Raw genomic sequence first — 26,785 nt, 5'->3', positions numbered from 1 at the left:
GGTGAACGTATTGAACAAATCCCTAGGTAGGGCTAATGTGGAGTAGTCAGCGGACGCATGGCTATTCAGAATAAAGGCCTATTTCCCTGGAGCACTTAACTCTGCCTTTGACATACACTTCTGTCTTCTTTAAGCCATTGATATTTGGAGTTTTCTTTTCCAAGATAAAACCAGTCCTAGCTTACAAGTCACATTTTAATTTCTGCCTGCCTGAACGCCTTGACGGAACGGAGTGCTGTCCAGCTGTAAGATTATGGAATCAAGTTTCAAGCTAACTTCTAAGTCACTTTAAAATTCTTAGTAAAGTCATTTTTTCTTTCTCTCAGTTGTTGTATCCCTTTACTTCTGACTTTCGAGCGCAGTTTCGATGACTCACTCTCCTGTCCACATATGGACTGGTTTCATTCTGGCCACCTTCATGGATATTCGTCTCGTGGACGCACTTGTGTCTTGTTGCTGATCACTGGCATTTCTTTGCAGTGTGCATTTTTACAGCTAACAAAGACATGGGCCATTCCCGGGAATGTGTTGCAGAGGAGTGGCTTTTACAGTGTCTTCTGGGCTGCCATAAAACAAACCATTTGTATGTATACTTCCAAGCAAGATTTGAACAAAAGTGTCCCTGTTTAAAAAAGAAGCTTGAAACCCACCCTTCTAGAGAAGCAGGAAGTTCATGAATGCTGTTGAAGATGATTACATATCGCACTCTTTACAGTGTATTTTCACTTGCTGTTCTTTTACGTGCCCTGGTTAAGAGTATGTAAGATTTTAGTAACAGCGAGTCCTGCCACATGGAGTGGTACATCGTGTGAGAAATGATTGCTATGAATCCAGCTACTCATAAACCGGCAATGAGCTGTCAGGACTTGGGTGCCCTCCAGTTCTAGTTCAGGAAAACCAGGTACCTAATAGAGTCTTACACTTGTGGGTACTGCAAAATTAATAACACTGACTTAAAAGGGAAAATGTGCCAAAACATTGATTCAGCTTATATTTCTGAAGTTCTTCGGTGATTTGAAGAGTTAATGATATGAGTTAATATAATATGGCAGTCCCTTTTGTTTTAGTTTGATAGACTCAAATTACTCAACACAGTCCCTTAAAATAATGTATTATATCTAATATTTTATCAGGGTAAGGGAACAAACTGAAATAAGGTGTTGCATTTCCCAAACAGTAGGAAATACTATGATAGAGAACAAAACATGTATGCATGTTTTAGATAGGTTGTTTCCTTCTTAAGATCTGTCCATCTACCCATTGGAGTGGCCTTGAAAAGAGTTTTATTTAAGATTTATTTTTAGAGTGAGTGTGTTAGTACAGCCCTCGATTTTGGGTTGTCCACAGTTTTCTGTTAGATTCAGGTTAGGCATCTTTGGAGAAACGCTGCAGAAATAATGCCGTCTTTTCAAGTGGCACAAGTCTCCGTTTATTTCATAACTGATGCTGTCTACTTAAATCATTAAGGTGGTGTGTACTAGGCTTTCCGGTAAAGTTACTCCTTCCTCCATCATAATACACATTTTGTGGGAAGAACTTTGAAATTATTTAAGTGTTCTGTTCCAAATGTGTCTTCCTACTTAGCAAGGACTCACTATTTCTTATTCAGTATTTTAATCCATTATAACCGTTTCTTACAATGCTTACAGCGTTCCCAGTTTGGCCAGTGAGTGTCCCTTCAAGCTGGCTTGTGTCCTTTTAACATGTTCCTATTCCTTACTCCCCTTCCCTTGCTTTGGGCACAAGAAGATATTCTCAGGCTTACCTGGAACTTTTCGTTGCCCCATTTCTCCATCCTGGTTCTGTTTGTTAGGGAATGGTGTGTAAAAGCCAAGATTTAAGGGGTATTTATTGCTATTGGGGGTAGGAGTTGTACGTGTATGTGTGTGCACACATGCATTTTCTTCTGCATGTATATATTGTGGACCGAAAGTCCACGACAGGGCCACTGTTCCAGTGCACACCTTCATGGTTCATTCCAGTTTTCTCTTGTTCCATATTTGTACCTCTCTTCAACAGAGAAACCTGGCTCCCATTATTCCTAACTTCTTCGTTTACTTGATCAGTGCCCCTGTTTGTAACCTGACTCCGTCTTTTCCCCTGTGTGTTTGCTCCGCTCATCACTCTGCCTCCTCAGGGTTGTCCCCTGCTCACCTGTGGATGCCCTCCCCATCCCCTTAGCCTCTGACACTCCTTTCTGAACTTTCCCCTTCCTGATCTGGGGGACACACAGTCCCTAGGGTGGGGATTTCTGCCTTTCTTAGCCTCTTGAGGGCTGAAAAGTTCTGGAAGAGAAGGGAAAAGACTGTAAGTCTTGAGTTTGTCAGGAGGCTCTTATTAAAATGAAGAGGGGGAAATGATTGTATACGGGGTTGGGGGGGCTTTTTCTAAAGCTGGTGATAATATAGAAAACATTTCTGGGCTCATACATCTTTTCTGTGGTAGACTTGGAAGCAGGTGTATCTCCAAGTGGCTCTGGTTCCTTTTAGTGAGAAATTTCGATAGCAGTCTGGGTGCTGAGATTGCTCACTGCTACTGGAGAAGTTGTTTCTAGGACTTCGGTGTGCAGAGCTGGGGAAATCATTTTTGTTTTGTTTTTTCTCTTTTAAATGAGAAAACATTGAGTTCATATGGCTATTTCCAATTTATATTTAGGATTAGAGGATTTTTACTTAATATACTTGACTTTATAGCTCTTTTCTTTACATTGAAAATCTTGGTTCCTAATGAGCTTATGTAATTTGCTCACTCTACCTGTTTTTCAAAATGACATTAGGATGATTAGTACAACAATTTAAATATTATCTGCAGTTCTCTTTGTACTTAAGATAGAGCTTACAGGGGCGCCTGGGTGGCACAGCGGTTGAGTGTCTGCCTTCGGCTCAGGGCGTGATCCCGGCGTTATGGGATCGAGCCCCACATCAGGCTTCTCTGCTGTGAGCCTGCTTCTTCCTCTCCCACTCCCCCTGCTTGTGTTCCCTCTCTCACTGGCTGTCTCTATCTCTGTCAAATAAATAAATAAAATCTTTAAAAAAAAAAAAAAAGATAGAGCTTACAAAATGAAGTCTATTTCAAGAAGTCCAACTTCCATTTCTGTTCCTATCGCACTGTTCCCTCACTGCCTGTATAGGTTTATGATTTTTATTGGTTTTTTCAGTTATCCTTCTACAGTGTTTTTAGAAATTGTGTGTATTCTCTACGTTCTTAACTGGGGCATTGATACTTTGCATACCGTTCTATACCTTGTTTTTTTACTTAATCTACGTTGGAGCTCACTGCAGCCACATGGGGAGATCTGCCACTTCCCTTTTGCCAAGCACTGTACTGGAGTGCCACAGTTGATTCACCTAATTCCCTAGCGACGGACATAATTAGGCTCTTTCCAGTCTTATGCTGCTGCAAATAATGCCACAATGACTACCCCTGTGCATATGTTGTTTGGTATTTTTGCTAGTGTTTCTTTGGGACAGATTGCTGTTAAGTATGGGATTATTGGGACAAACGGTAAATTCGTATGTTTGTTAGGTACTGCCAGACACCCTCCAGAGGACTTGTGTTCTAACATTGTACAAACCCAGCAGCACCAGATGAGAGGACCTTTTTTTTCTGAACCTGGTTCACAGACTTGTCAGACTTCTCTATTTGGGGGTTAGTCTTTCAGGAGGAAAATGGTGTCTACTATAGTTTTAATTGGTGCTCTCTTAGGAGCAAGTAAACATATTTTCATGTTTTAGGACATTTTTATTTCCTTTTCTGTGAACTGCTTGTTCATGTGTCTTATGTTTTCTTAGGTATGTTGGTCTTTATCTTCTCTTTTTAGAATTTTTTTTTTTATGCATTTAGGGATATTAACCCTTTGTGATATACATCCCACCAAAGATAAATTTTTAAATTATCTTTTTTCTTTTGGTTTTTGCCACGTGGATTTTTATATAGTAAAACTTGCTAATCTTTTTCCTTATTGCTTCTGGATTTTGAGTCCTGAAGTTCCTTCTACTCTATGATGAGGGAGGAGTTCCCCGTGCTTCCTCTAGTGCTCAGGTGTTCCATTATTTTACATTTACACCTCTTATCTGTTTGTAATTTATCCTAAGTACGTTTGAGGAGTAGATCCAGTTTTTTCTTTTTCCATATGCTTTGGAGATTTTGATATGTGCTATTTTCCAGTTACTGCCTTTTTTTTTTTTTTTTTTTAATGGTACCATTTAACTTCCTAAATTTAGTGTAAATGCTTTTTGGAATCCATGAAGGAATAGAAGAGATCTAAACTTTTATCTTTGGTATCTTTAAAAGATGGAATGATTTTTGGAAGTCCTTTAGTTAGATTGAACAGGTACGAAGAAAACATGAAGATACGTGAATGGGTCAGACTCTTTCAAGAAAAGAAAGCCTCTATTGTTCAACTCTTGGGAACTATTTCAAGAAATTTGCAGGCACAGAGTTGGCGTGATAGTCTCCTTAACCAGCCCCAGCCCTCTTAGTCTATTAGCAGTCTTTCCAACATTAAAATAAATGTCTTATTTATATGGAAAGGTAGGTAATTAGAAAGTGAGGTGAGACCTCTAATCATGTAATATTGATAAGATTCGGAGAGATTCCAAAAGGAAATGTCTATGCCATAACTGGGGAGTTTATAAAACCTTTAGCTGATGATGTATTTATATGTTGGATTTATTTTGTAACTGTTTCAAGAATACATTATGTATCAAAGTAGAGGACTCTGTATATGGTCCCATTTACCCTGGAGCTGGAGCAAATATTGGTATCCGGCATCCTTTCAGAGCACTTTGCAACTTAATAACCAGGTTTCCCATCCAAGGACTTTATTTAGAATGACGTATTTGTGGGGTTGTTGGTGTTCGGGTTGGGTTGGGTTTTGTGCGTCTGTTCTTTTAGAATAATGAAGTCATTCCAGTGGATGCCAACACCTTTTTTGAGGTCTCGGTTTTGCTCCCTCCTTGCTTAGTTTAACCAAAGGCTTAGTTTAATGTAGTAACTCCCACTGCTCAGAGCTTACCATCTATTATGGTTTGGAAAATTAGAAGGTTGTTAAAAATCACTGACCAACATCTGTTTTTTTAAAATTTATTTAGGAAGCAAGACTCTGGGATCCTTAATAACTAATGCTTGCTGATTTTTAAAAAGTATTAATCCATAATCTGCTTTGTTTAAAGATGAGAAATGCATATTTTACTGTCACTTTGGGGCGGTGGGGAAGCTGAACCATAATCCGACGTTCATTAGATAATCTGTCTTCTCCAGAGGTTCTTTCATCTGCCAGCACCTTTTCTCTCTCTCCTTCCCATATTTTGTTTGGAGAGACTCCTTTCTGCCGTTTAGTCTTCTGTTCCATCATTGCAGGAATCCCACAGATCGACATTCAGAGTGTTTTATATAAACGATAGAAAGACAAATCAGCTTCATCAAGGTCCCAGTTGAGAGCTTGGATCTTGAGGAGCTATTTTGCTTTTCCCTGGTGTTGAATAGCTCTGGTCTACCCTTGACCTGTTTGAGAAAGCGGTGCTACCGGTCACGAGGGTGATGTAGGCACCCTCTCCTCCCTCCTGAAACACCTCTGAGAACTGCAGGCTCAGGTGGGTTAGGGGTTAGGAATGGAATCTCCCTGCCGGGGGTTACTCTCGACCCGACAGGCCAGAGGTGAGGTGGACAGCCTGTGTTCGGGACCCCTGGCCCTCACCGTGCTGCAGCCCTTCTGTGTCTCGGGTGTTCTTCCCGCCCGCCCTCTTGCACTTACTTGTTGCCTTCTGCTCCCTGAAAAACCTTTCCTTCTCAGGAAAGGATCTGAGTTCAGTTGATGCGTATCAGTGTGAACTTAAGAGGTGCTTTGATTTTTAGCTGCCTTTCTAATTACGAAGGAAGAGAAATGTGGTCCCTTTATAACAATTTAAGGTATTAACACAAAGAATGGGGGCTAATTCAGCGGAATAGAAAAATCTCCCCGCCCTCTGAAACTATGTCATGGTGACAGCCATGCTCTTATGTGAAAAACATATTCAGGAAGAGGTGGAAGGAGAAATGTGGGGCACAGCAGCACTGCCCAGCATAATAGCAAATATACGCCTTACTGTAAACAAAAACCGTGTGACTGTAGTGACAGGATTTTTATTCCTTCTGAGTGATATTGAAGGCCAGAAAGAGTAAGCACTGGAGCAAATGTCCGATAAAATGCTTTGCTCTCAACGGCTCCAGAACTTCCTGTTTCTTTGGTAAGACCTGTTTTGATGTGTCTAATATTCATCAGTAGCTGGTAGGTATTTTATTAATGCTGTTATCTCAGCCAGTAATTAGGCACTCACCTTTCAGAAGAGAGAAGTTTCTGATAATTCTCTTAATTCCCAAAGGCTCCTAGCTTGTTTGAATACATTCTCTGAATAGAGACTTTCTCTTGGAATTACTTTCCTCGGCTGCTTTAAAGCATTTTTTTTTTCCACCCACCAGTAGAACTAAAAAAGGTAGTAGTTGGTACCATGCAAGGGAAAGTATTTAATTGGTGTCCTACAAGATGGGATCAGCATCGTCCTTATTAGTGTAAGTTTGTGGTTTGTTGCTACTACCTTGGCTAGAAGGCTGTTGTTTAACACTTTGGTATATAATGAGCTAGACGAGGATTCATATATTTTTTTATTTGTGTGGTATTACTTTTGGCAAAGGGAAGGAAACTAAGAAAGAGCAAAAAGCAATATATATTATAGAAGCCCTCTGTATAACAGTGGATAATTGGAAATAACTCCAACATAAAATAAGAACAATCTGGCAAACTAGGACACACGTAATGGAAATGTTAAAAATGTCTTTAGACATATGAATATAAACTAAGTTGAAATGCAGATCCCAAGGTGGTATAGACACAATTTAAAATGATAGGAGAGTACATTTTGTTAGACGCTGGGGTGCCTGGTCAGCTGTGGCGCAGTGAGAACAACACTGGTGTCACTTCCAGTGATTTAGGACTGAATCCCTCCGTGCCAGCTTCTTCAGCTCTCATGTGGGGATGATGGGGTCTGTCCACCTGGACCACAGAGTTGTGGAGAGGCAGGTAAGTTTGGGAAAGCATTTTGGAATCAATACTCTTCAGAGTAAACTCAGGGTAGAATTCAGCTCTGCCCTTCAGAAAATGGGAACTGGATAAAAGTCACAGTTGGGGCATCTAGTCTCAGCTCTGCTGTAACCTGGCTCTGTGGTCTTCTTAACCACTTTGGTATCCATTTTCTCATCCTGAAGTAAAGGCCTGGACAAGGTCTTCTCACGTCAGTTCTGGTGTTCAGTTTCTGCAGGAGTTTCAGTGCCTCAAAAGCAAGCCCTGCCACGAGTTCTAATGTCGGTGCTTTCTCGCCTCGCCCTTTCAGGTGGTGTCACTGTGGTGCTGATTTATCTGCTCGTGGTGTTCTAGCTTTGTCTCAAGAATCTGGAGTTTATTCCTTAAATGTGCCTGTGTTGTGTGAGATCGAAAAAACGTTTCATCAGTATTATGTTGTATTCATAATTTTACAGAGCGTACTCGGGTATGTCCTAAGGTTAGAGGTTGTCAGGTTTTTTGTTTCTTTCTCTCAAGTTTTGTTTATTTATTTTATTTTAAACCAGAAGAAGTTTGCAAACATGAAATGGACAGCTTGACCAAAAGTTTGAAAACATTATCCTGTCGGCCATCTGTGCCTCTGGGCCACACACACAGAGGCGCCCGTGTCAGTGGCCGCGGGCACCTTCAGCGTGCTCCGTAGCCTATACTGTTGCTCGCCTTGGGCAAGTCCCCTAATCTCCTTGTGCTTCGCTTTTTCCCCATCTGTAACTTGCCTGTCCTCGGGCTCGGCCGGGGCTGCGCTGGGACTGAGGCACTGCCTCTCCTGGGGATGGGAGGAGAGGAGTAGAAGGCGCGGTACTCTGGCTTTAACGGTCTCCGTGTTCTTTCCTTCTCCTGCATTCCCTCCTTCGTCAGCGGAAGTCTAATTCTGCAGCTAAAGCCCATGCATCGTAGTTACACGTTGGAAGTTCTGTTGACTCCACGTTGGCCAAAGGTGTGAATTTGAATAGTAGGTTAACTAATTGTGAAATTATAGATACAGTCTATATACTCCATATTCCTGTTCTTTCCCCAGTTAGCCCTACAATAGTCTATTATTATTAATACTGTTTCACTATAATTATGGAGAAAATAATAAAGCTCATATTTGGTTTGAGAAATTGTCTCCTAAAAGGCTTTTATAGGCGTAAACCTAGAAAAGAACCATTTTATTGGCCCAGGAAGGCGGGTGATCCATACATTTTATTTCTGATGTTATTATTCTAAAACTATCCTATGAATGTTTAAGAAATGTGACAATTTGGGGGAAATGATTTATGTGTCAGACAAATCAGGACAATGGCATTATTTTAGAATAGGAATTTTCAAAACCAGTAGAGACAGTGAGGGCACTTTTTAAACTGGCGTTAGAAATCCTTTGGTTTTATATAAGTAAATTTGAGACTGATTTAAAATTGGAACTGGATGGTTCACATTTAAATTCTTCTAACATTGCTGACCTTCTTCAGGTTTTTAAATATGGGTTTGTATGAGAGGCACATAGATTAGACTTTAAAGTGGATCTAAGAAATGTTAAGTGATCTCCATGGAAATAAATTACAAATTTGTCTATACAAAGTAAAACTGGGAAACTTTGGAGTTCTGATTCTAAAAACTTATAAGGTTGATTGTGGTGATTTATTTTAAAAGGTTCTTTATTGAAGACATTTCTCCTTTTTAGTAGAAGACTAGATAGTCTGGGCTTTCCTGATTACTTTTTAAGAATAGTGTCTCCAGGATCTAGTCCTTTATGTGAGTAGGGGTTTTGCCTGCCGTGTCTCGATAGGATGTTGCTGTGAGCGCAGGCATCCTCCCCGGTCCCGTGCTGTGGGGTTAAGTAGGCACCCGCTCCCCTCACGTCCGGTTGCCTTCGCTTTAAGAGTTAATGATGTCTGCAGGTGTGTTGGGATTAGCACTGTAAAGTTGTGTAAGGGCTTTTTCTTTCTTTTGATCTCCCGAAAGGGATGAAAGATAGCCATTAAACTCAGGGGATTAGGTCCCCTCTCTTTAAAGACTTTAGGTACCATAAATATTTCACTTCAGATGTAAGGTGAAGAATTGTATACACCTGGGGGGAAATGGGTGTTTTATATTACCAGTTGGAAATTATTCAGTTTCCACTTACAAATTAAATTATCTTTATAGAGATATTTTCTCCCAATCTGTAGTGGACTGAGATCGGAAAAAAATGTGTGGGTGTATATCTCAGTAGTTATACTGATTGTTTTCCCTTCTATTCTTACACCTTTTTCTTTTTTGTAAGTTAATGTGTTGCCTACATTGTGCCTCCCCCCCCCCACCCCTGTGGTTCTCCCCACTTTGTATAACTGCTGGTATACTAAAAAAAAACTCCTGCCTCTAAAACTTGGAGAACAACTACCATGCTCCCATGTTCGGTTTAAGTGTGTGCTCAGTTTTTAAAAAGAGGCCCTGTATTTTGTCCTTCTTCTTCCTTTAAACTGCCACTACTCAGAGAAGGAAAGGGAGGTTGAGGTGCCGGCAGCAGTTAGACAGTCATGGTTACTCCATGCTCAGAGAATTGGTGGGAAACCAGGAGACGAGTCCTGCGTAGGGAAACATGGTTTCAGCCCCTTCCACTTCGCCCTGTGCCCCACTCTGCCCGTTTCACTCCAGAATGGAATGCTGGGGAATTTTTTTTGTCCTTTGTATTTTTCCTAGGCTGGACTTTTGCATCATGGAATGGATTATATATATATACATATACATATACATATATACATATACATATATACATATACATATATATATATGTAAAATTGTATTTGGAATTAGGGACTTAGGAGAGGAAGGGGGGTAGGGTTTGACAGTACCAGTCCTAGGACCAGCCTGTTAAATGATTATTCCTATTCCATTACCTGTATTACATAATCGGTCATTTAGAACAAATTTAAAGCACACTCAGTTGCCCCAGTGGTTCACTCTATCTATATGATTGTGATTTTGTATTTTGTCCCTGAATTTAGGAGAGCGTGTATGGGTTATTTGTATTTAAACTGACAGTGGTGGTTTCTATTTGCTGTGACACATGAGATGTACACTCAGTCCTTTCCCAGAGGTCCTTGCCCCTTTTTATTTTGTTCTTACCTTTTTATTGGAGAAAATTGGGGTGATGCAGTACCAGATTGCAGGCAGTTACCAGTATGTAGATTTGAACCCCGAAGCATGTCTTAGTGATATGAAGAGAGGGAAAAATAAAATTGAGTAGATGGTTATTGGAGATGGTCAGCATAAAGCACCAGATGAATTAGTTGAACATAGCCAGTGGCAGGGGGTTGAAGATTAAGGCTTAAGGGCCTCATGCTTGATAACACTGTCCCGAGTTCGGCTTAGAGGTCTGCTCAGTTACCGCCTTAAACCTCTACTTCCGATGCGTCCTAAAATTATAGGAATGACTCGATGTGGAAAGCTTATCCAAACTTTAGGCCTATAATACTACTCTAAAAGAAAGACAGGGGCAAAAAGAAACTGTGAAAGGTGTTTGGCAACGAGCAAGAGTGGGAGCTCACGAACTCTTTGAAGGTCAATTAGCCAGAAAATGTGCTAAAGACTGGGTGCTGTGCCGCGTTACTGGCCGAGAATTACCCCCAAGGTCCTCAAAGTGGTCCTGCCGCTTGAGCACAGAGAGACAATTACAGACCTGGAGGAGATGCTACAAAAGCTTTAATTAAGGGACTTACTTACACCCCACTAAGTTTGGGAAATTAAATTCTTGCTTGTGCTTAACTGATGTTTCTTTTGTCTGGGCTTCCACATGGATTTCAGCACGAGACCACTATTTTCCCCCGGGTCTGTTTTATGTTGGAGGCCGTTTCGCTGTGATGGATACCAGCAAAGCGGAGTGTTTAATCCGTGTCAGGAACCAGGTGAAAAAGTGGGCTGAGAGGCTTTGTGCCAGGGAGCATTTGGGGCACAGGTTGAAAATTGGAGTGTTTACAGCAAACCAGGAACCCCGTTTGGGCTTAGACATATGAAGAGTAGGCAACTGTATTTTTTTAGAATTTGAATTTTAGAATTCCCGTTCGTAGGGCAACATGACTTTCCGTGAATTGGGGCAACTTTGTCTCTAGACCCAGCAGGCTGCATTTTCTCCAGAGGCACCGGTTTGGTTTTTGTTGGGGAGGTTAGAGTTGGCCTCTGACTGCCATCCGGTTTGGTTTTTCACAAGCCCAGACCCAGATTGCGGCTCTATTTGGATGTGACGACTTCTGGAAAGACTGGTTTAAGGCCCAGCTCGAGCATTCTGATCCATCCGTCCATCCGCCTGAGTTACTGAGCTCAACCACCCTGCTGCCAGTGGGAACTGCCCTTGTCTCCGAGCGCCGGCTGAACGGCTGCCTTAGGCAGGCGTGTGCCCCTTGTTTCAGTAGCGAAGCAGTGCTCTCTTGGCCGCCTTCTTCGGAGGGGTGCATTGCTCCCTGCAAAGTTCGGTTGAAACCACACAGTCTTTATCTTTTCTTTCAGGATTTCTAGTCCATACCCGTCAGTCAAGAGGTCCGTTTTTAGGGTCTGTCTGTACCCACTGAAGTCCCTTTGTGTGCCTCTCAGCTTGTGTATGCGAAGGACAAAATTGCAGCTTTGCTCTAACTGAACAGAAGAGGGGGCAAAGCCTAAGTGCTTCCTGTCGAATCTGACCTTGTGAGAAATGAAAAATGGCAAGAAAATGATCATGGTCGTCACAGGCTCAAGTGTGCGGTTTTCAGCACAGTTTTGTATACAGAAGTCCGTCCGTGAATGTCATTGTTACATGTGGGTGGGGAGGGGAGGGTTAACGCTGGTTGAGAGGCCAGAGGAGCCGGTTCAGAAGCAGCTCCCCCCAGCGAAGGCCCTCGGGCCGGGCTGACGGAGGGGGTGGGAGCAGCCCTGGTGGATCTGGTGCCGGGCTGAGAGCTTTTGCTATTTACGTTATTTAGAATACTCATACTTGAGTGTGTTTTAAGTAACGTATAATAGGAATTTGTTTGCTCTGCTTTGCTTTAGAAAGAGGGAAAATTGTATTTAGTGATAGGAACGTTGTCGTTTGAGTACCTGACCGGTTACTGAGCTGAAGCCAAGTGTGGGCCAGACTTCTGGAGAAGGGACAGACAGCATTATCATGCTTGCTCACTGCAGGAGAATGCAGCTGAATTTTGCTAAAAAGTGCTGATTCCAAAAGTTGTTTTATGAAGTAAAAATTCTAAGTTCTTATCTCTTAAGCTTTATTTTGCTAACATTGTTAGAACTAGCACATCTGGCTTAGATTCTAAAATAGTCTGGTTTTATGCTTCAGTTAAAATGAATCCAATCAAATTGGAATTTGTAGATAAAAAGAAAGGATTTTGATACACAGTGAGGATTCTTAAACATGGCAAGGTTGCCAGTGAAGGTCTTAGGCTTCCTTTCTGGATGGCCTTTAAAAATAGGCTGGCGTTGTTTCCAGTCAGCGCAGGGTGTGCAGCTATGGCTCTGTAGAGGGGTGATGCCGGGTGGGACGAAGGTTCCGCAATTCTTGGTGACACAGCGTAGCATCAGCATTTTATACAAGCTTCACTTTGTCATGTGAGGATAGTTTTGTAAACTGGGTTTTTGTTTTGATAGTGTTAAAATAGGCCATCTTTATTAGATTTAGTGGCGTTCATATCTCACTAAGGCTCTCCATTATCAATCTGGTTTGGTTTCTGTGTTTTCTGAGTCCCCTCTCTGCCCCGTCCCCAATGTGGCTTAATGTGCATAGCCAAATACTTCAAATGCAGTTCAGGGAAAGGCTTGCTTTAATAAGACTGTGGAGCAGAATTGTTTAGTTTGGGGGGGATGTGAGGAACAGGCCACTTTCTATTCCAGCCCAGGGTGCTTTGGGGGTTATTTAAGAATGACAATTAAAAATGTTTTTCGGGAATATAAACACCATCCCCCTGGGCTGACTGGGAAGTACGTGGAATCGTCCTGTGTCTTTACCGTGTGGCTGGTACTGACTTGTTAGCAGCATGCTGCCCCCCCCCCCAATCCCGTATTTCTCCATCATCTGACCTTGGAGCCATTAGTAGAGACTCAGCAGTTTATTCTTTCATAAATAATGCACTCACTCTGAAATGGCAGGCGGCAGGCTTGTGGCCCGGCCCTGCTGCGTATTTATAGTCCATGCCAGTAACCGTTTTGGCTGAATCAGTCAGGAGCTGTGGGCCTGATCTCTTTTCAAGTTGGTGGCAAGTGAAATGAGTCAGCTTTTTTTTTGAGAGGGAATGAGCATTGATGAACTCTCGTGGCACTCGTCAGTGAATATGGAGTGGGCCTGGATGGTTGCTTGTTTTTAGCTGTTCAAACCTCAGTGACGGTTCCTAGTTTGGTGAGCCATAGCTCTGCACTGATACCCAAATGAAGAGAGCACTTTCTGCCTGTCTTGAAGTCAATCAGGGGTCAACCCAGACTTATGCGGTGCTGGCCTCTTACAGAAGATGCTCTAAAACTGCTGAGAAAGTTCTTTCTCCAGCAGGAATGCGGGTTGCGTTCTGGTAGCAAGGCCTAAGCCTGCCAGCGACCGTGCAGCGTGTTTCTCTGCGTACTAAGGTAGGAGAGTGAGTTTTGAATAGTACATGAACTCACGGTGGCCTTTTTATCCAGCACGTAGGACTATGGAAAAACCTGTTTCAAAACAGGTTCTTCCCATGCAAGGCCATCAGTTTTACATTTCATTTCTCCCCTTTGTCCTTCCTCCCTGCGGAGCTCCCCAAGGACTTGCCCAGGTGTGCTCCTTCAGCCCCCCTTTCCTGATCCTGCCTGCCTGGAGCCTTGGGATTAAAAAACAAACAAAAACAAAAACCCACACGGGGCCCTTTCATATTTGCCCTTAACCTTTTCCTTGTAAGAGTTCCTTGCTGTAATATCAAATATTTCAATTTTAAGATTAGAAAGCGTGAGGACAGCACACTCATTTCCTAGCCAGTGGTTTAAAGAAGTTCTCTTTCTAGCAGCCTGGTGAGCCTTAGGTGTGTTAAACGTCTGTTGACATTTTCGCCAGGAGAAACATTGATTTCTCTCTTCTTTTTCAGGCCCTGCTTTTTTCCCTGGGAGATGCGCGGAGATCTTTGCCAGGGGTCAGAGCGTCGGGAAGCTTGGGGTCCTTCATCCTGACGTCATCACCAAATTTGAGCTGACCATGCCCTGCTCCTCCCTGGAAATCAATATTGAGCCCTTTTTGTGAAGCTGGGTCTCTGCTGTGTGACTTTCTCCCTGAGTGTCCCTTTCTCCTTCCCTGGTGTCCTGTTGTCATCCCCACAGGGACCATCCATTTGCGCTTTAATGTTTAATAAAGTAGAAAGCGATGTCTGGCTCTGTGGGTAAATGCCGCCCGCTCCCTGCATTAGGCCAGCTTGTGCGAACATGGTGTCTGTGAAGCTGCGTGGTTAGGAAAAGCCCAGAGGAGCGCACGCTCGGGGTCTGACTGCTGAAACAACAGGATAGCAGATTCGGATGCAGGGTGCACGAGTACGAGAATGGAAGATTATCAGTTCTCACATTTGACATGCATTCAGCATCGGGACGCAGTGTTTTTAGGAGACCAGTAGGAAGCAATGGCGGTCTAGAAGTTACAGCCCTTGAAGTCATTTTAAAGTGAAAGAAAAATCTGTCACGAGTATTTGAGATATTTGAAGGTGTGGAGGTGTTTTCACTCCATGATTCCTGAGACTGCGTACAACACAGCTGTGCTCCGCCAGCCAAGCTGACCACGTTGATAGCAGTGCAGTGTGAACATTGGGAAACGATGAAGAAATTATTTTTGCCCTAGGCCATACATTTTACTGTAATCAATATTATAAAATCATGGGTTTAAATACTGAATTGAGCAGCTAGGTTCTTATTTTATAGGGAAGTATCGGATCTCCGGTGAAGCTAAGTTTCTGTCGATCTGCCTTGTCTTGCCCCCTAATTTCCTTTGATCTAGGCTCCTCCAGCATCGAGGCTCCTCCAGCAGACACCGATAGTGAGAAAACTAGGTCTAACGTGTGAGGTAAGTTCTCAGTTACTGTTAAAATGACATGTAACACAAAATGTAAAACTTCAAGTGCCAGTAGAAAGAGCTAACAAAGTGAGAAAGAATTACGTTTATAGAGCTTTGCTGAGCCTACTGTGAGGAAACCCCACCCTGCTCCTGCCTTGAATCAGGGCAGCAGGGTCCACCCTAGCAAGATCTGTGAACATACAGCCCTGTTCCTTCCCAATTCTTTTGTAGCCAGATCCTAACAGCATTTAATGAAGTGAGATATGCTCACAAAAAAGTCAGACGGTTTGTATCCAGCATACTTAAAGATTTGAATAGGTATTTCCCCAAAGAAGATACACGAAATAAGCATTTGAAAAGATGCTCAACGTCATTAGTCATCAGGGACATGCAAGTAGAAACCACAGTACGAACTGAAATGGCTGAAGTTTGAGAGACCGGTTCATACCAAGGATCGGTGAGACCAGGTCTGTGGGACCTCCGTGCCCCGCTGGTGGGAACGGAAGAAACAGTGTTACTTGTAGTCACCACCCAACTGTTCGTCAGCAGCTGAATGGATAAACTCTAGTACATTTATGTTACGGGTATTTCTCAGCAATAAAAAGGAAAGAACTGGGCGCCTGCGTGGCTCAGTCAGTTAAGCGTCTGACTCTTGATTTTGGCTCAGGTCATGATCTTAGGGTCTTGAAATCAAGCCGCATGTCAGGTTCTGTGCTGGGCATAGAGCCTGCTAAGATTCTCTTCCTCCCCCTCCACCCCTGAAAAAAGGGGTTGGGGGGGGGAGATGAACTACTGAAGAATATCAATGAATCCCAAAGCATGCTCAGCAAAAGACACCTGACCCAAGACTATGATTCCACATACATGAAATTCTAGAAAAGTCAGAGGCGGTTTGGTTGGCCAGAACTCATGGAAGGGAAGGGACTGCAAAGGGTAAAGAGGAAGCCCTTGGGGACAATGGAAAGAATCTGTTCCTTAGGTGGTTAAGTTATAGGCAGTAGGTATTACCTCAGTAAAGCTGGGAGGAAAAAAGTTAACAGGTACTTAATTTTACACACAGATACATGCATAGGGTAAAAGCATGAATTTTAGAATTGGTATATCAGCTCAGAGTGGCTTACTGGTCCACTACTATTAAGGAGATCCTCTCCCCCACTTTCACGTCCACCGTGGTTAAAGTCCTGGTGCCTGGGCCGTGTGATCACCGTTGTTGACGTGAGGGGGGCCATTTGCTCTGTTAGCAGCCAGCCCCCTGGGTGTTTTTTGGTTGGTCAGAAACTACTTGTAATGAAAAACCCACTGATCCCTAACTGTAGACCGCAGCACGAAAGGGGAAAGATCAACTCCATCCATCATGGGGCCGTTTCTGCCCTCGGAAGCGGGGAACCGTAGAAGCAAAACAATACCGGGGACATTAGAAGAAATGAACCTCCAGTTTAGGACCTGAGGCCACAGCGTCCGATCGGGTTACACTTGTCCCGGCTGAGGCATTTGAACTGGAGCCAGGGCAGTCCGTGGGCACTGCCAAAACCTTTGTCGGGGAAGACACTACCTTCTTAGGAAAACCCGGGAGCCCTAGTGTGGAAGGGGGAATCTTGGTCTCGCTTACAGATGCCTTCTACTGAAGCCTGCTACTCCTGCATTCCTCTTCAGTTTACCAAGTATTTGCACACGTGATCTTGTTTCAACACTTAAATTTTTTCAACAATCATAGGAGGTAGTCAGAAATAGGAATTCTCGCTGATTTATGAGATGAGAACATTCAGCCTTCAGAGATTAATGATGTGCCCAAAAGTCCCATGGGTAAGAAATGGGTTTGTGACAATGAGTGACTCAGATTCCATCGATTACTCCGTGTTGTGTGTCATTTACCTACTTTTCCAAAATGTTGAGGTTTGAATTTTCTTATATAAAAAAATACCGAAAGACGCAAAAAGTTAAAAATCTTCACTCCTTTAGGAAATTGTACAAAGTAAAACCTTCCCCAGCTAATCTACCCTTCCTTTCCCAGTCTATTAAAGTAACTAACCCCCATAAATAATTTAGCTTGGGCTCTTTCTGACATTTTTCTTAGCTTCGACCGTCAGCCCCACACACATACACGCTCACAGTTTGGGGGTCATACTGCACTTACTGATTTGCAACACATTTTGGTTTCTATTTTACTTAGTACATCTCATGACATTTCACTTCACATGTCCTGTTTTTTTTAGGTCAGTACCTGGAGACCTGTCTCCTCTTACAAGATGCAGTACTGTATGGCTGTCCAGAATTTGTTCAGCTTTTCCTCTGTTGACATTCTCTTGTTTCCAACTCTGCAGTTACAGGGACCAGTGGACTTCCCTGTGCCTCCCCCTAAAATAGCACCAGCTTGGAGGCCATGGAAACCCAGGCTGTGTAAACCTCCACCTTCGGTATTGGACAGACACATTTTGAGAGCCATGGGGCTACTTAGATGGTTCTTAGATGTGACTTCTGCCCTCGAGCAGTGTCTTATCCCAATAGGTTAGAGTCCTAGGTGGAGAGGATGCTCAATTACTATTACCTTTTAAGCAGGAGTAGCCCAACAGCTAGCCCAGGCTCACCCTCGGCAGTAAGGAGCTCATCAGGTTGGTAAAAGAGCACTGCTTGCGATCCTGTGTCTCAGTCTTAGCTTCTATTTGTGCTTGATCTTTTCTGTACATATCACAAACTCCAATGCTTGGGTATTGAGTTGGCTCTTTGGTCCATTTTATCCAAAATTGGCAGACAGGTGGCCTTAAAGGGACACAAGTGCCTTCAGTGAAATATACCCTCTACACAACAAAAGCATTAGACACATCTGCTATCTTCCAGGTTGTGGCTTATTAGAAGGGGCTTGAATAACATTACTTTAAAAAAAAAAAAAAAAAGAGGCTGGCACACATAATGACATTCAGTGCAGCGGAACCCCTCTGGGACGGAACCCCTCTGGGACAATCTGCGAGCAGCTCCCTGAGGCCCCTGAGCAAAGTCAGCGCGGAAACTGGCCTCCGGGCATAAAGGTGGAACCAGACAGCCAATCCTTGACGAATAAGTGCGGCCACAAGAAGGCCAAAGCAGACCCTACGTGATCTTAGTTTCCCCCACTGCCTGCTTTGTCGTCAGGTATCCCACTCTCCTTGGACTTCCTAGTAAACAGAAAGGATGGCTAGAGATATCGCAGCTCCACTGTGGGTTGGACAAATGTCTCCAGCAACGCGTTCAATTGAATTGTCAGGCTAACGCCCTGTATGCACGTTCCCCCCGGCGTGACTGAGCAGCGTGGTTAAGAATACGCTCAAGTTCTCCATTCAAGTTTCACACTCATCCATAAGGTTTGGCCTCGATCGTCTCTATTTAAGGAACATGATGTGATTCTGTGCTACAAAACATTTTGAATGCCTCCCCCCGCCCCTGTTGTAGGAGGCCCTTGCGAGAGAGAACTGCTACAGCATTCGAATCGTAGGATTTACCATACAGAGCAAATCTGTCCTTAAGACAGAAAAGTGAAGATGTTGAGGAAAGGCACTTGTTTGATACCAAACCTGGTATCAAAAGAAATTTCCTGCATTCCACGAGTCATGAGGCATGCATTCCGCAAGTCATTTTCCTGAGGCATGAACATATGTCTGTCTAAAAAAACCCGATCTGCTTAGGGCCAGCCGGAATGCAGTTGTAAAGGGTGCAAATGTGGTAAATGCCCACATGGGTGCTGGATACATACAGAGTAGAAGACCAACCAGAGACGGATGGGAGTAGACATTTCTCAGCTGTGGTAGGCAGACCGTCTGAACAGGGAGAGTCTGGGTGGGCTCCCACGGTGGATGAAGGTGGATGAAGCAAGATTAGCCAGATGGAAAGGTACCCTGCAAGCAAACTGCGCGGTAGGGAAGAGAGGGGACCCGTAGGAGAGATGCCTTCGGGAAGTCACGGACATAACCCCTGTCTGCAAAGGCCCCTGAGTCTCCAGCTGTGTACCTGAGGGTACGGCCTGTTACAGAGGAGACTGCCTCTAACCATCCACAAAGAACTGACGGAACCATTCCTGGAGCTTGCTAGCTCACAGCCAGAGCTAGAAAACCCCAGAAATCATAAGGCAATGGGAAGAAGTCCGGAAGGATTTTGCCCCAGTAGTGGGGAAAACCAACTCTAGACTAAATGCCGCCCTAGTTCCGCCTAGGAAAGCTTCAACACAAGACCCGAAGAAACTATTTGCAAGGAATGAACTGCATCCCAGAACAAAGCTTAAGAATATTTATAGTCCTACAAAGTACCCACCACCCAACAATGTAAAATTCACAGTATTTGGCATCCAATCAAAAACTACCAGGCAAGCCAAGAAGCTGGGAAATACAACCAATAATGAGGAAGGGGAACAAAATGAATCAGAAACTGACAAACATGGCAGAGATGATAAAATTAATAGGAAGGATAGGATTGTAACTGTATTCCATCTGTCCAAGATGCTAGAGGAAAGACAAACACATCGATAGGCCGAAGATACATATTTTTACCTTCTAGAGACAAAAAACTAGAAGGTAAAGGAACGAAGTGAATAACTACCAATACCCATGTAATAACGGCAGAATTGACGTGATGAAACACTGGCATTAAGCTATGGCTTTGCCCCCAGCACAAAAAAATAGCTTTCCAGCCAAGTAGTCTTACCAGCACCTAATTAAGATGGCTCACGGGGCCTGTTTGGTGTGCACCCTTTGCCCCCCCTCACAGCACCACTCGGCGGGTTCCCATGTGACCGAGAGACACCCCAGACCCGAATCCCAGGAGGCCTCAGCCCCTTTGGATCACAGATGCAGGTCCAGGGCCTCAAGGCAGCAGCCACTGTCACCCTGTCCCGGCCTCAGCCATCGGAGGCTAGCTTTGTCAAGAGGCACTGACATTCTTCGAATCCCCTCCACTGGGGAAGAATCTGGCTCGTGCTCCGAGCAAGGGGACCCCGCTGTCACAGCAGGGAAGAGCAAGGCCAGCAGATGTGGTGTGTGCGCTACAGCAGCGTCACGGCCGGAACGCCTAGCTGCGTCCTTGCTTTTCTTGTTTGTTTTCGCATGCCATGTAGACAGGCGTGGAAAAGGAAAAAGGATGTTTGGCTTTGCAGCGCTCCCTTGTCTCATGTGGCTACGGTTTTAAGAATTTCACATTCTGTTCATGGTCCACATTCAGCTCTTATTCTTCTTCATATGCATCCTGTAAATAGTCAAGTCTGTACTACAGGTGTGCCCCACTCTAAGGAAACAACGGACACATGGTGTACCCCAAGTAATCCATGGAAGAGCCTTACGTTTACAGAAACAAAGAATTGCCATATGATTAAAAATGCCATTTATAAACAGCAAACCCCTGGGTGCACTTAAAATTCAAGTTAAAAAAAAATCAAAACAGGCATCTTTTAGGAAGACATCTATGTCACTTGGTTCTGGTTAGCCTCTTATTATAAGAGAACCGGGGCTTCGTTCCTCATTAGCAGGGGGAGGGTGAGCGAGCACATGTACAGGTCTCTCAAAGAGCCAGGATCAAGGTCAGATACTTCTAATTCAAGTTCCACCAGAGAAGTTCAGGGAACTGAACCGAGAGAAGGGGGGAAATGGGCACCAAGGACACGGACTGAGGCCCCAGCAGCTGTCACCTCTGCTGAACGCCGACCCAGAGGCCCCGGGAATGAAGCTATGCATGAGAGGCCAGGTCCAAGATGGCGGAAGGGGAAGGTGCCCACTGCGGACTGTTTACTATTCAAATAATGATGAAGGAGACTAGGAAATCACCTCTGGGTGTCACCTCCTGTGGAATGGTCCCACATGGATGGAAGGAAATGGCCTAAGGGGCTTTCTCACCCCTTCTTCCTGCTCTTGTGATCTGGTCCTGCAGGGTCAAAGCCCCGTGCTCATCCTTTGTTCCATCACTGTAATTCCTACACACACCTCCCAGTCGGGGTCTGGTTTGGATTCTCCTTGTAAGAGCTGCAGGTGTTTGGGGGAAGTGTCTCTGGCAAGCTGTGCCTCGCCATGGAGAATCATGTCCTACCTACTTCCCATCCCATCCCTGTGCAAACCCCGTCTGTTCTGTAAGCCTGGCTCATGGAGTGCTTCTCCCCGGAGCCTTCCTTGAGTTTCTGTGGGCCTCAAGCGGGAATTAGTCTCCCCCTCCTCCCCGTGTCCCTGAGCCAGAGTCTCCTCTCTCCTGGGAGAACTCCACAGGGCAGATTAGGTCCCATCCAACTTCACATGTCCATGGTACCCAGCATAGCAGGTATTAAAACCACAAAATAGGGTCCTAGCTGTGACCTTGCCAACAAGTGTCAGCTCTCTGTACCATCTCAAGCAGCAAATTCGGGCTGCTTGAAGACAGAGCGTATCATTGTAACCCTGTGGATATGAAACCAGGTCATGGTCCTTTGGCTCAGCGGTGGACTCATTCATGAAAACCTTTTAGTTACCTTAACTAGCAACACTGGTAACATTTACTTTTCCACACACAGTAGCACTAGTCTCTGACTGTGGTCAGACGGTTCTTTCTAGTATCAAGGACTTAGAGGAGGACGTAGCACTTCCTGCTCGGCACATCTGTGGCGGCCGTGACACCAGCACCCGCACGCGATGGAGTTAGGACAGCAGCAGAGAATTCGACAGCCTGTCGCTTCTTTCTGCCACCTCTTTTCAACCCAGGTCCAGTGAACCCCGAAAGGTCTAGGGGGGAAACATCCAAGGGAGCACACCACGGGCCTTTGAAACATTTAATAAGAAGTCATAATCAAACACAAAATGATTTTATTTTAAAAAGAATAAATTTACATACAGTACATAAGCAAGACAGCTGAGAGCTCCCAAAATAGAAACCCGGAGCATATGGCCCCGGAACACATGCTTTGATGACACCCGGGAAGCATGACTTGCCTACTGGGGGGAGAAAAATCCCATGTTACAGTGCGACCATCAGGCATTTCGGCCACCGCCATTTAAGGGTTTTTAGTTCAGGGTCCCTGCTGTGTTTCCTGCTGCATATTTTGTGGTGCAGGTCCGAGCAAAACCAGCATGGAGTGACAGCTGGTTGGAAGGACGTTGCTGGGGGCCTGGCCCACAGGGAGCGGGAGTTGGGGGGCAGGCACGTGAGGAGGAGGGTATGTTCTGCTGGGCTCCCAGAGGCGCCAGTCGGCCTGAGGGCTTTGGGGCCACGGCTTCCGAATGCGGGGTTGGCCAGACCCCAGGTCCTAAGCTTATCCTGGATACTTTGCGGTGAGCTTGACTTAAATTCTTAATTGCCAAGGCTCCTGATGGAGAGGGGCTCTGGGCGGCGGCTCCACCAGCAGGGGGCAGTCTCTCCCCAGAGAGAAAATCCAACCGTCTCCAAGGAGCCGTGGGCCTGCTCTTTGAAGGGACAGGGGAGGGGTGTGCGAGCCGAGGGTGTGACAAGTGCCTGGCGAGGGCCGGTGAGCGAGAGTGGGAAGCGGGTAGTGACTTCCCAGTCCGTTTCCGCCTGATTCCGGGCTGCCGAGCAGAAGAGCTCCAAACAATGGCCTTCCCCAATACACACTTCTTATTTTCCAGTTGCAAAACGAGAGACTTTAAAAAGTGACCAACCGTGACAAGCCCTTGGGTCGTTCATTCTCTAAGGTGCTTCGGCCACTCATCCTCCGACCCGTGTAAACACAGCCGTAAATACGTGCGCGCCGCTGACGGCTGTCCTGCTGTTGGGGCTTAAGGACAGCATGAAAAATTACACACACACACTCGAATGAATTGCCAACACCCGCTGCTGTGACAGTTGGGGCCCCTCCTCTCAAAAGATACAAGTGGAAAAACCGGATCCTTTGGCTCATTAGCTTCAGAAAAATCAGCGAAAATCATCCTGCGCCAGTGTTACCCAGTGCCTCATCCACCAGGGTGGGGGGCTGGCCCGGGGCTGGGGTGCCTGTAAGTGGGGGCTCCTCCCTCCCTCCTGGTGCCGCAAACGCTGGTCAGAGTCTGCCGTAAGAACAGTCAAAGAGAAGGTCCTTCTGATTCCCGCCTCCTAACTATGACAAGTGTCAGGAGACTGTGAAGGGAAAGCAGAACGGTTTCCTGAACGCTGTGCTCAACGGACTGGGGCACGAAGCCAATAGCCGCAGCCGTCCCGACGGAAAGGTCAGGGGACATGTTTGAAATGAGGACACATGGGGTGTTTCAGTTTCCACGCTGGGGGCGGCGGGCAGAGCCGACCCCTGAAACGTGTGTATGGAAACGATGTGTCGGGATGTAAGTCATTGGTTTCAGTGGTTCGGAGCCCTCACCGCAGAAGACGCTTCCTTCACTACGCATTTATGCTAACTCTTCAGAAAACTGGTGATGCGTGTTCCTTACTCTTAAGAACTGAAGATGTGCCCTCGGAGGGCGTGTGTCCCTAAGGTGGCCTCCCTAAGCCTCACGAGGACAGGCGCAGGCTTAAAGGCTGGGCTGTGTTTGGTCAGCTTGTCTCCCCGAGAGAGGCTGACCCTGTTCTTGCGTTAAGTGCCCTTAAAATTGCCAAGAGAGAAGAGGTGGGGAGTTGGAAAGGGAGCCCCAATTCTATTTAGTAGGTGAGAAATCAGTTTACAGAGTAACAGAAATGGAGGAGCAAAGCCCAGCAGCCCGTTCCCTCCTTGTCAGGCCCCAGGGAGGGCTCAGCTCATCTGTTCTACCGAAGCCCCTCTTGCAGGCAGACGGCAGCGCCTCCCCAGTGTGTATGGAAGCAGAAAACACCTAAAGATGGGCCGAGGGCTGGTCCCAGGTCACAGGGAAGCAGGAGAGAGCAGGACACGCTGGCAAGCCCCAGACGAAGAGAGGCGGGAGCAGCTAGCGAGTTTCGTGGGTCCGAAGAGCGTGGAAACGCGACCTGCAATTCTGCAAAATGCACAGACACGGAGGAGCGGACCCCGCAGAGAGCGGGACTCCGGAGGGATCAGGCTCCTGCCCACGATCTCCCAGGGGCGCCCCTGTCTCTTACCACCCCACGGTGGGGTCCGCAGGGCGCTTGCCACCCAAGTGGGCACAGTCTAGTGTGATCATAACAGAAATGTCACCCTGTCCAAGGACAGCAGTTCTACACGACGCCACCCTTTCTCCAGACCCAAGTTCCAAGTTTGGACATGAGACTCCGTGATGGGCAAGGTCATGACGGAAGAGAGACGCCTGACCTCCAGCCTCTCAGATCATGCCTGTCTCTCCCGGATCTCCCAAGCCCGGCCACAGCCCCTGCCAGCCCACGACCAGGTCCAAAGTCCGCGTGACAGGGTGGGGGACCCTCACAGACCGCACTGTGGGGTGAGCCTGGCTTCCCCTGCAGCCTGATGCTTGCGGACTGAGGCTCCCTATGAGACGGTATTGCCTTCCACGCCCAGCAACAATGATCTCAGCTCTCAGCAAAACAGACCTGTGATTTAAGGATTTTTTTTTTTTTTTAAAGAAAAATGTATTGTCGAAACTTGCCCACCCACCCCTTTCCTGTTTGGGCTCCCTTGTCCAGTGGGCGACCTTCCAGCTCTTTGAGGTTCAGAGCAGTCCCAAAAACCTGTGCAGCATTGGCACAAAGGTCGTAGCACAGAGGCCCACGGACGTGTAGGTGACGAACTTGTAAGGCACTTCGATCTCTAGTCTCCGCCTGGCCTCCTTGTTCCTGGGGACCACCTTGAACCACGAGTACAGCACCTGCAGGGAGAGGTTCTGGACCAGCTGGCGCACTAGGAGGATCAGCACGATCCCCACGGTAAATTTGGTCAGCCCCAAGACCAGCATATCGGTGGTGAGCGGCGGGATGTTCTGAACGCCAGGGAGAGACTCGGTGGGCGCGGACGCGAGCTGGAAGAAGTGGTTGACCCAGAACCCGAGCGTCACCCCCGCCCCTGCGGCCAGGATGGTGGTGGTGTCCGCTCTGGTCGGGCTGTAGCAGTCAGACGCGGGGTAGTTGTAGCACAGGAAGAAGGGCACCACGATGACGCACACGGGGAAGAGGGGGCTGGCTGAGTCCAGGCGGTCGATAAGGGTCCAGGCAGGGTAGGTGAGGACGATGAGGACCGCCGTGACCAGGATACCACCCAGCACGTCCTGTGGGAAGGAGAGAAAAGAAGGGTGTAAGCTGGTGAGTGCCTCCCGGTGTTCCGGCGGAACTGAGTCAAGTACGGCCGCTTTGACATTGAAAGTACAGTTTTTGACATTGCTTTATTTGGCATTGCTTTAAAAAGCGTAAAGCTGTAAAGGTTTGACAATAGGAAAAACAATCGTGCTGTTCGCGTTGTGAGCGTTCTAGTTATTCTGTGGAACGGATGCTACGTGTTTTCGTAACGCGCAGCTCTAAACCCACTTTTCCTCCATCTTCCATTATTTTGATTTAACATTAGATCGCAAGTATTGTCCGAATCTTCACAGAGGTGGCGTCATCCTTTCTGGGCAGGTGGGGGCTGCGGCTGGCGGTGGGGCGCGGGAGTTAGCTGCTGGGGGCGCCCCGTGCACACAGCCAGCTGCTGCTGCCGTCCCTTCGAAGGTCCATTTGTTTGGGGTGCTTTGAGACGACATTCTGGATGGGGTGGGGCCAGAGCTCCGCCGGTCTGGGCACCACGGAATTTCCAACAGCACGCAGACCATTTCGGTGAGTGCAGGCACCACGCCTGTCTTCAGGAATCCTTCCTTAGGACATTTTAGATTGTGGTCTTCTTTCTTTCTTCCGTTCCTCCCTTTCTCCCTCCTCCCTCCACCACTCTCTATCCCTCCTGCCCTTCCTTAAATGCCTATTTAAAATGCCTTTAATATCCTGGGGCGCCTGGGTGGCTCAGTCAGTTAAGCATCTGCCTTTTGATTTGGGCTCAGGTCACCATCTCCGGGTCACGAGATCAAGCCCTGCGTTGGGCTCTGCACTGGATGTGGAGCCTGCTTGAGATTCTCTCTCTCCCTCTCCCTCTGCCCCCTTCCTCCCTCTCTAAAAAAATAAAATAAAGATACAGATCTTTAACTCCTTAATATCATCCATTTTCTTCTTCCCGTAATGTTCTCACTACAAAATTCACCAGAAGGTGAAGTTTTATCGTAATTAATAGAGGAGTACATCAAGTGAGAGAATGAGGAGCTTGCCGAGGTTTGCCTACAAAGTTTCACACGGATTATTTTGAAAGTTTACCATTGAAAAATTAAAATATTTCCCCCAGTGCATTGGAAAATCTGGAAAGCACCAAAAAGTACTACATAGGCATTACAGAAAATCCGAAAACCAGGGGAAAGTATAAGCAATAAAAATAGATCGTTGTTCGCACCACCTAGAGTCAACCCCGTCTACACGTTGTTATGTTGCCTTCCACTTTTTCTAGAATTCATTTTTGCCGAGAATTCTTGGAAAGAGACGTTCTTTCTTCTTCTGAACACAGTACCCTGTGTTTATTTAGCAGACCTTCGGGAGTCAGCTTTTCTTAGTGTGACCCTGCACCGTCCTGGCTCTTCTCCAAGAAATCTCTTTCTCAGTTTCCTCCTTTCGAGCTTCCTCCTCTTTCCACATCCTGAACACTGTGTAGACTGGGGTAAGCATGCACATAATACGGAACAAATTCACACCCACCCCCGGGTGTGAACACGGGCATTTCCACAGACCCTGTCTTCCGGCCCCGTGCGTTTTCTCCCTTGCAGAGCTTGTGCAGTGCTCTGGCTTCCTGTCTGTTCTCTCGGTGGGTCTCTCAAATCTGGGTCTTCACGTGACTCTCTCAA

General features: G+C 45.9%; 2 protein-coding genes across 3 annotated transcripts in view; one reads left to right on the top strand and one right to left on the bottom strand.

Annotated features, from left to right (window-relative positions):
- FARSB (phenylalanyl-tRNA synthetase subunit beta) overlaps nucleotides 1-14,394 on the top strand; it is a 65,228-nt gene extending 50,834 nt beyond the window's left edge. For both annotated transcript variants that reach the window (XM_026491831.4, XM_044381084.3), the window contains one exon: nucleotides 14,122-14,394. In XM_026491831.4, coding sequence (XP_026347616.2) covers nucleotides 14,122-14,273 — 152 coding nt within the window. In that variant the 3' untranslated portion in view covers nucleotides 14,274-14,394. The remainder of the gene's footprint in view (nucleotides 1-14,121) is intronic.
- A 7,490-nt stretch (nucleotides 14,395-21,884) lies between these two features.
- The window catches only part of SGPP2 (sphingosine-1-phosphate phosphatase 2), a 111,410-nt gene continuing 106,509 nt past the window's right edge, over nucleotides 21,885-26,785 (bottom strand). The window contains exon 5 of the mRNA XM_026491835.4: nucleotides 21,885-25,141. Coding sequence (XP_026347620.3) covers nucleotides 24,590-25,141 — 552 coding nt within the window. The 3' untranslated portion in view covers nucleotides 21,885-24,589. The remainder of the gene's footprint in view (nucleotides 25,142-26,785) is intronic.

The sequence above is a fragment of the Ursus arctos genome, unplaced genomic scaffold (assembly GCF_023065955.2).
Source record: "Ursus arctos isolate Adak ecotype North America unplaced genomic scaffold, UrsArc2.0 scaffold_1, whole genome shotgun sequence".
Lineage (NCBI taxonomy): Eukaryota > Metazoa > Chordata > Mammalia > Carnivora > Ursidae > Ursus > Ursus arctos.
The sequence above is the reverse complement of the archived record's forward strand: the minus strand, read 5'-3'. Positions and strand labels throughout refer to the sequence as shown.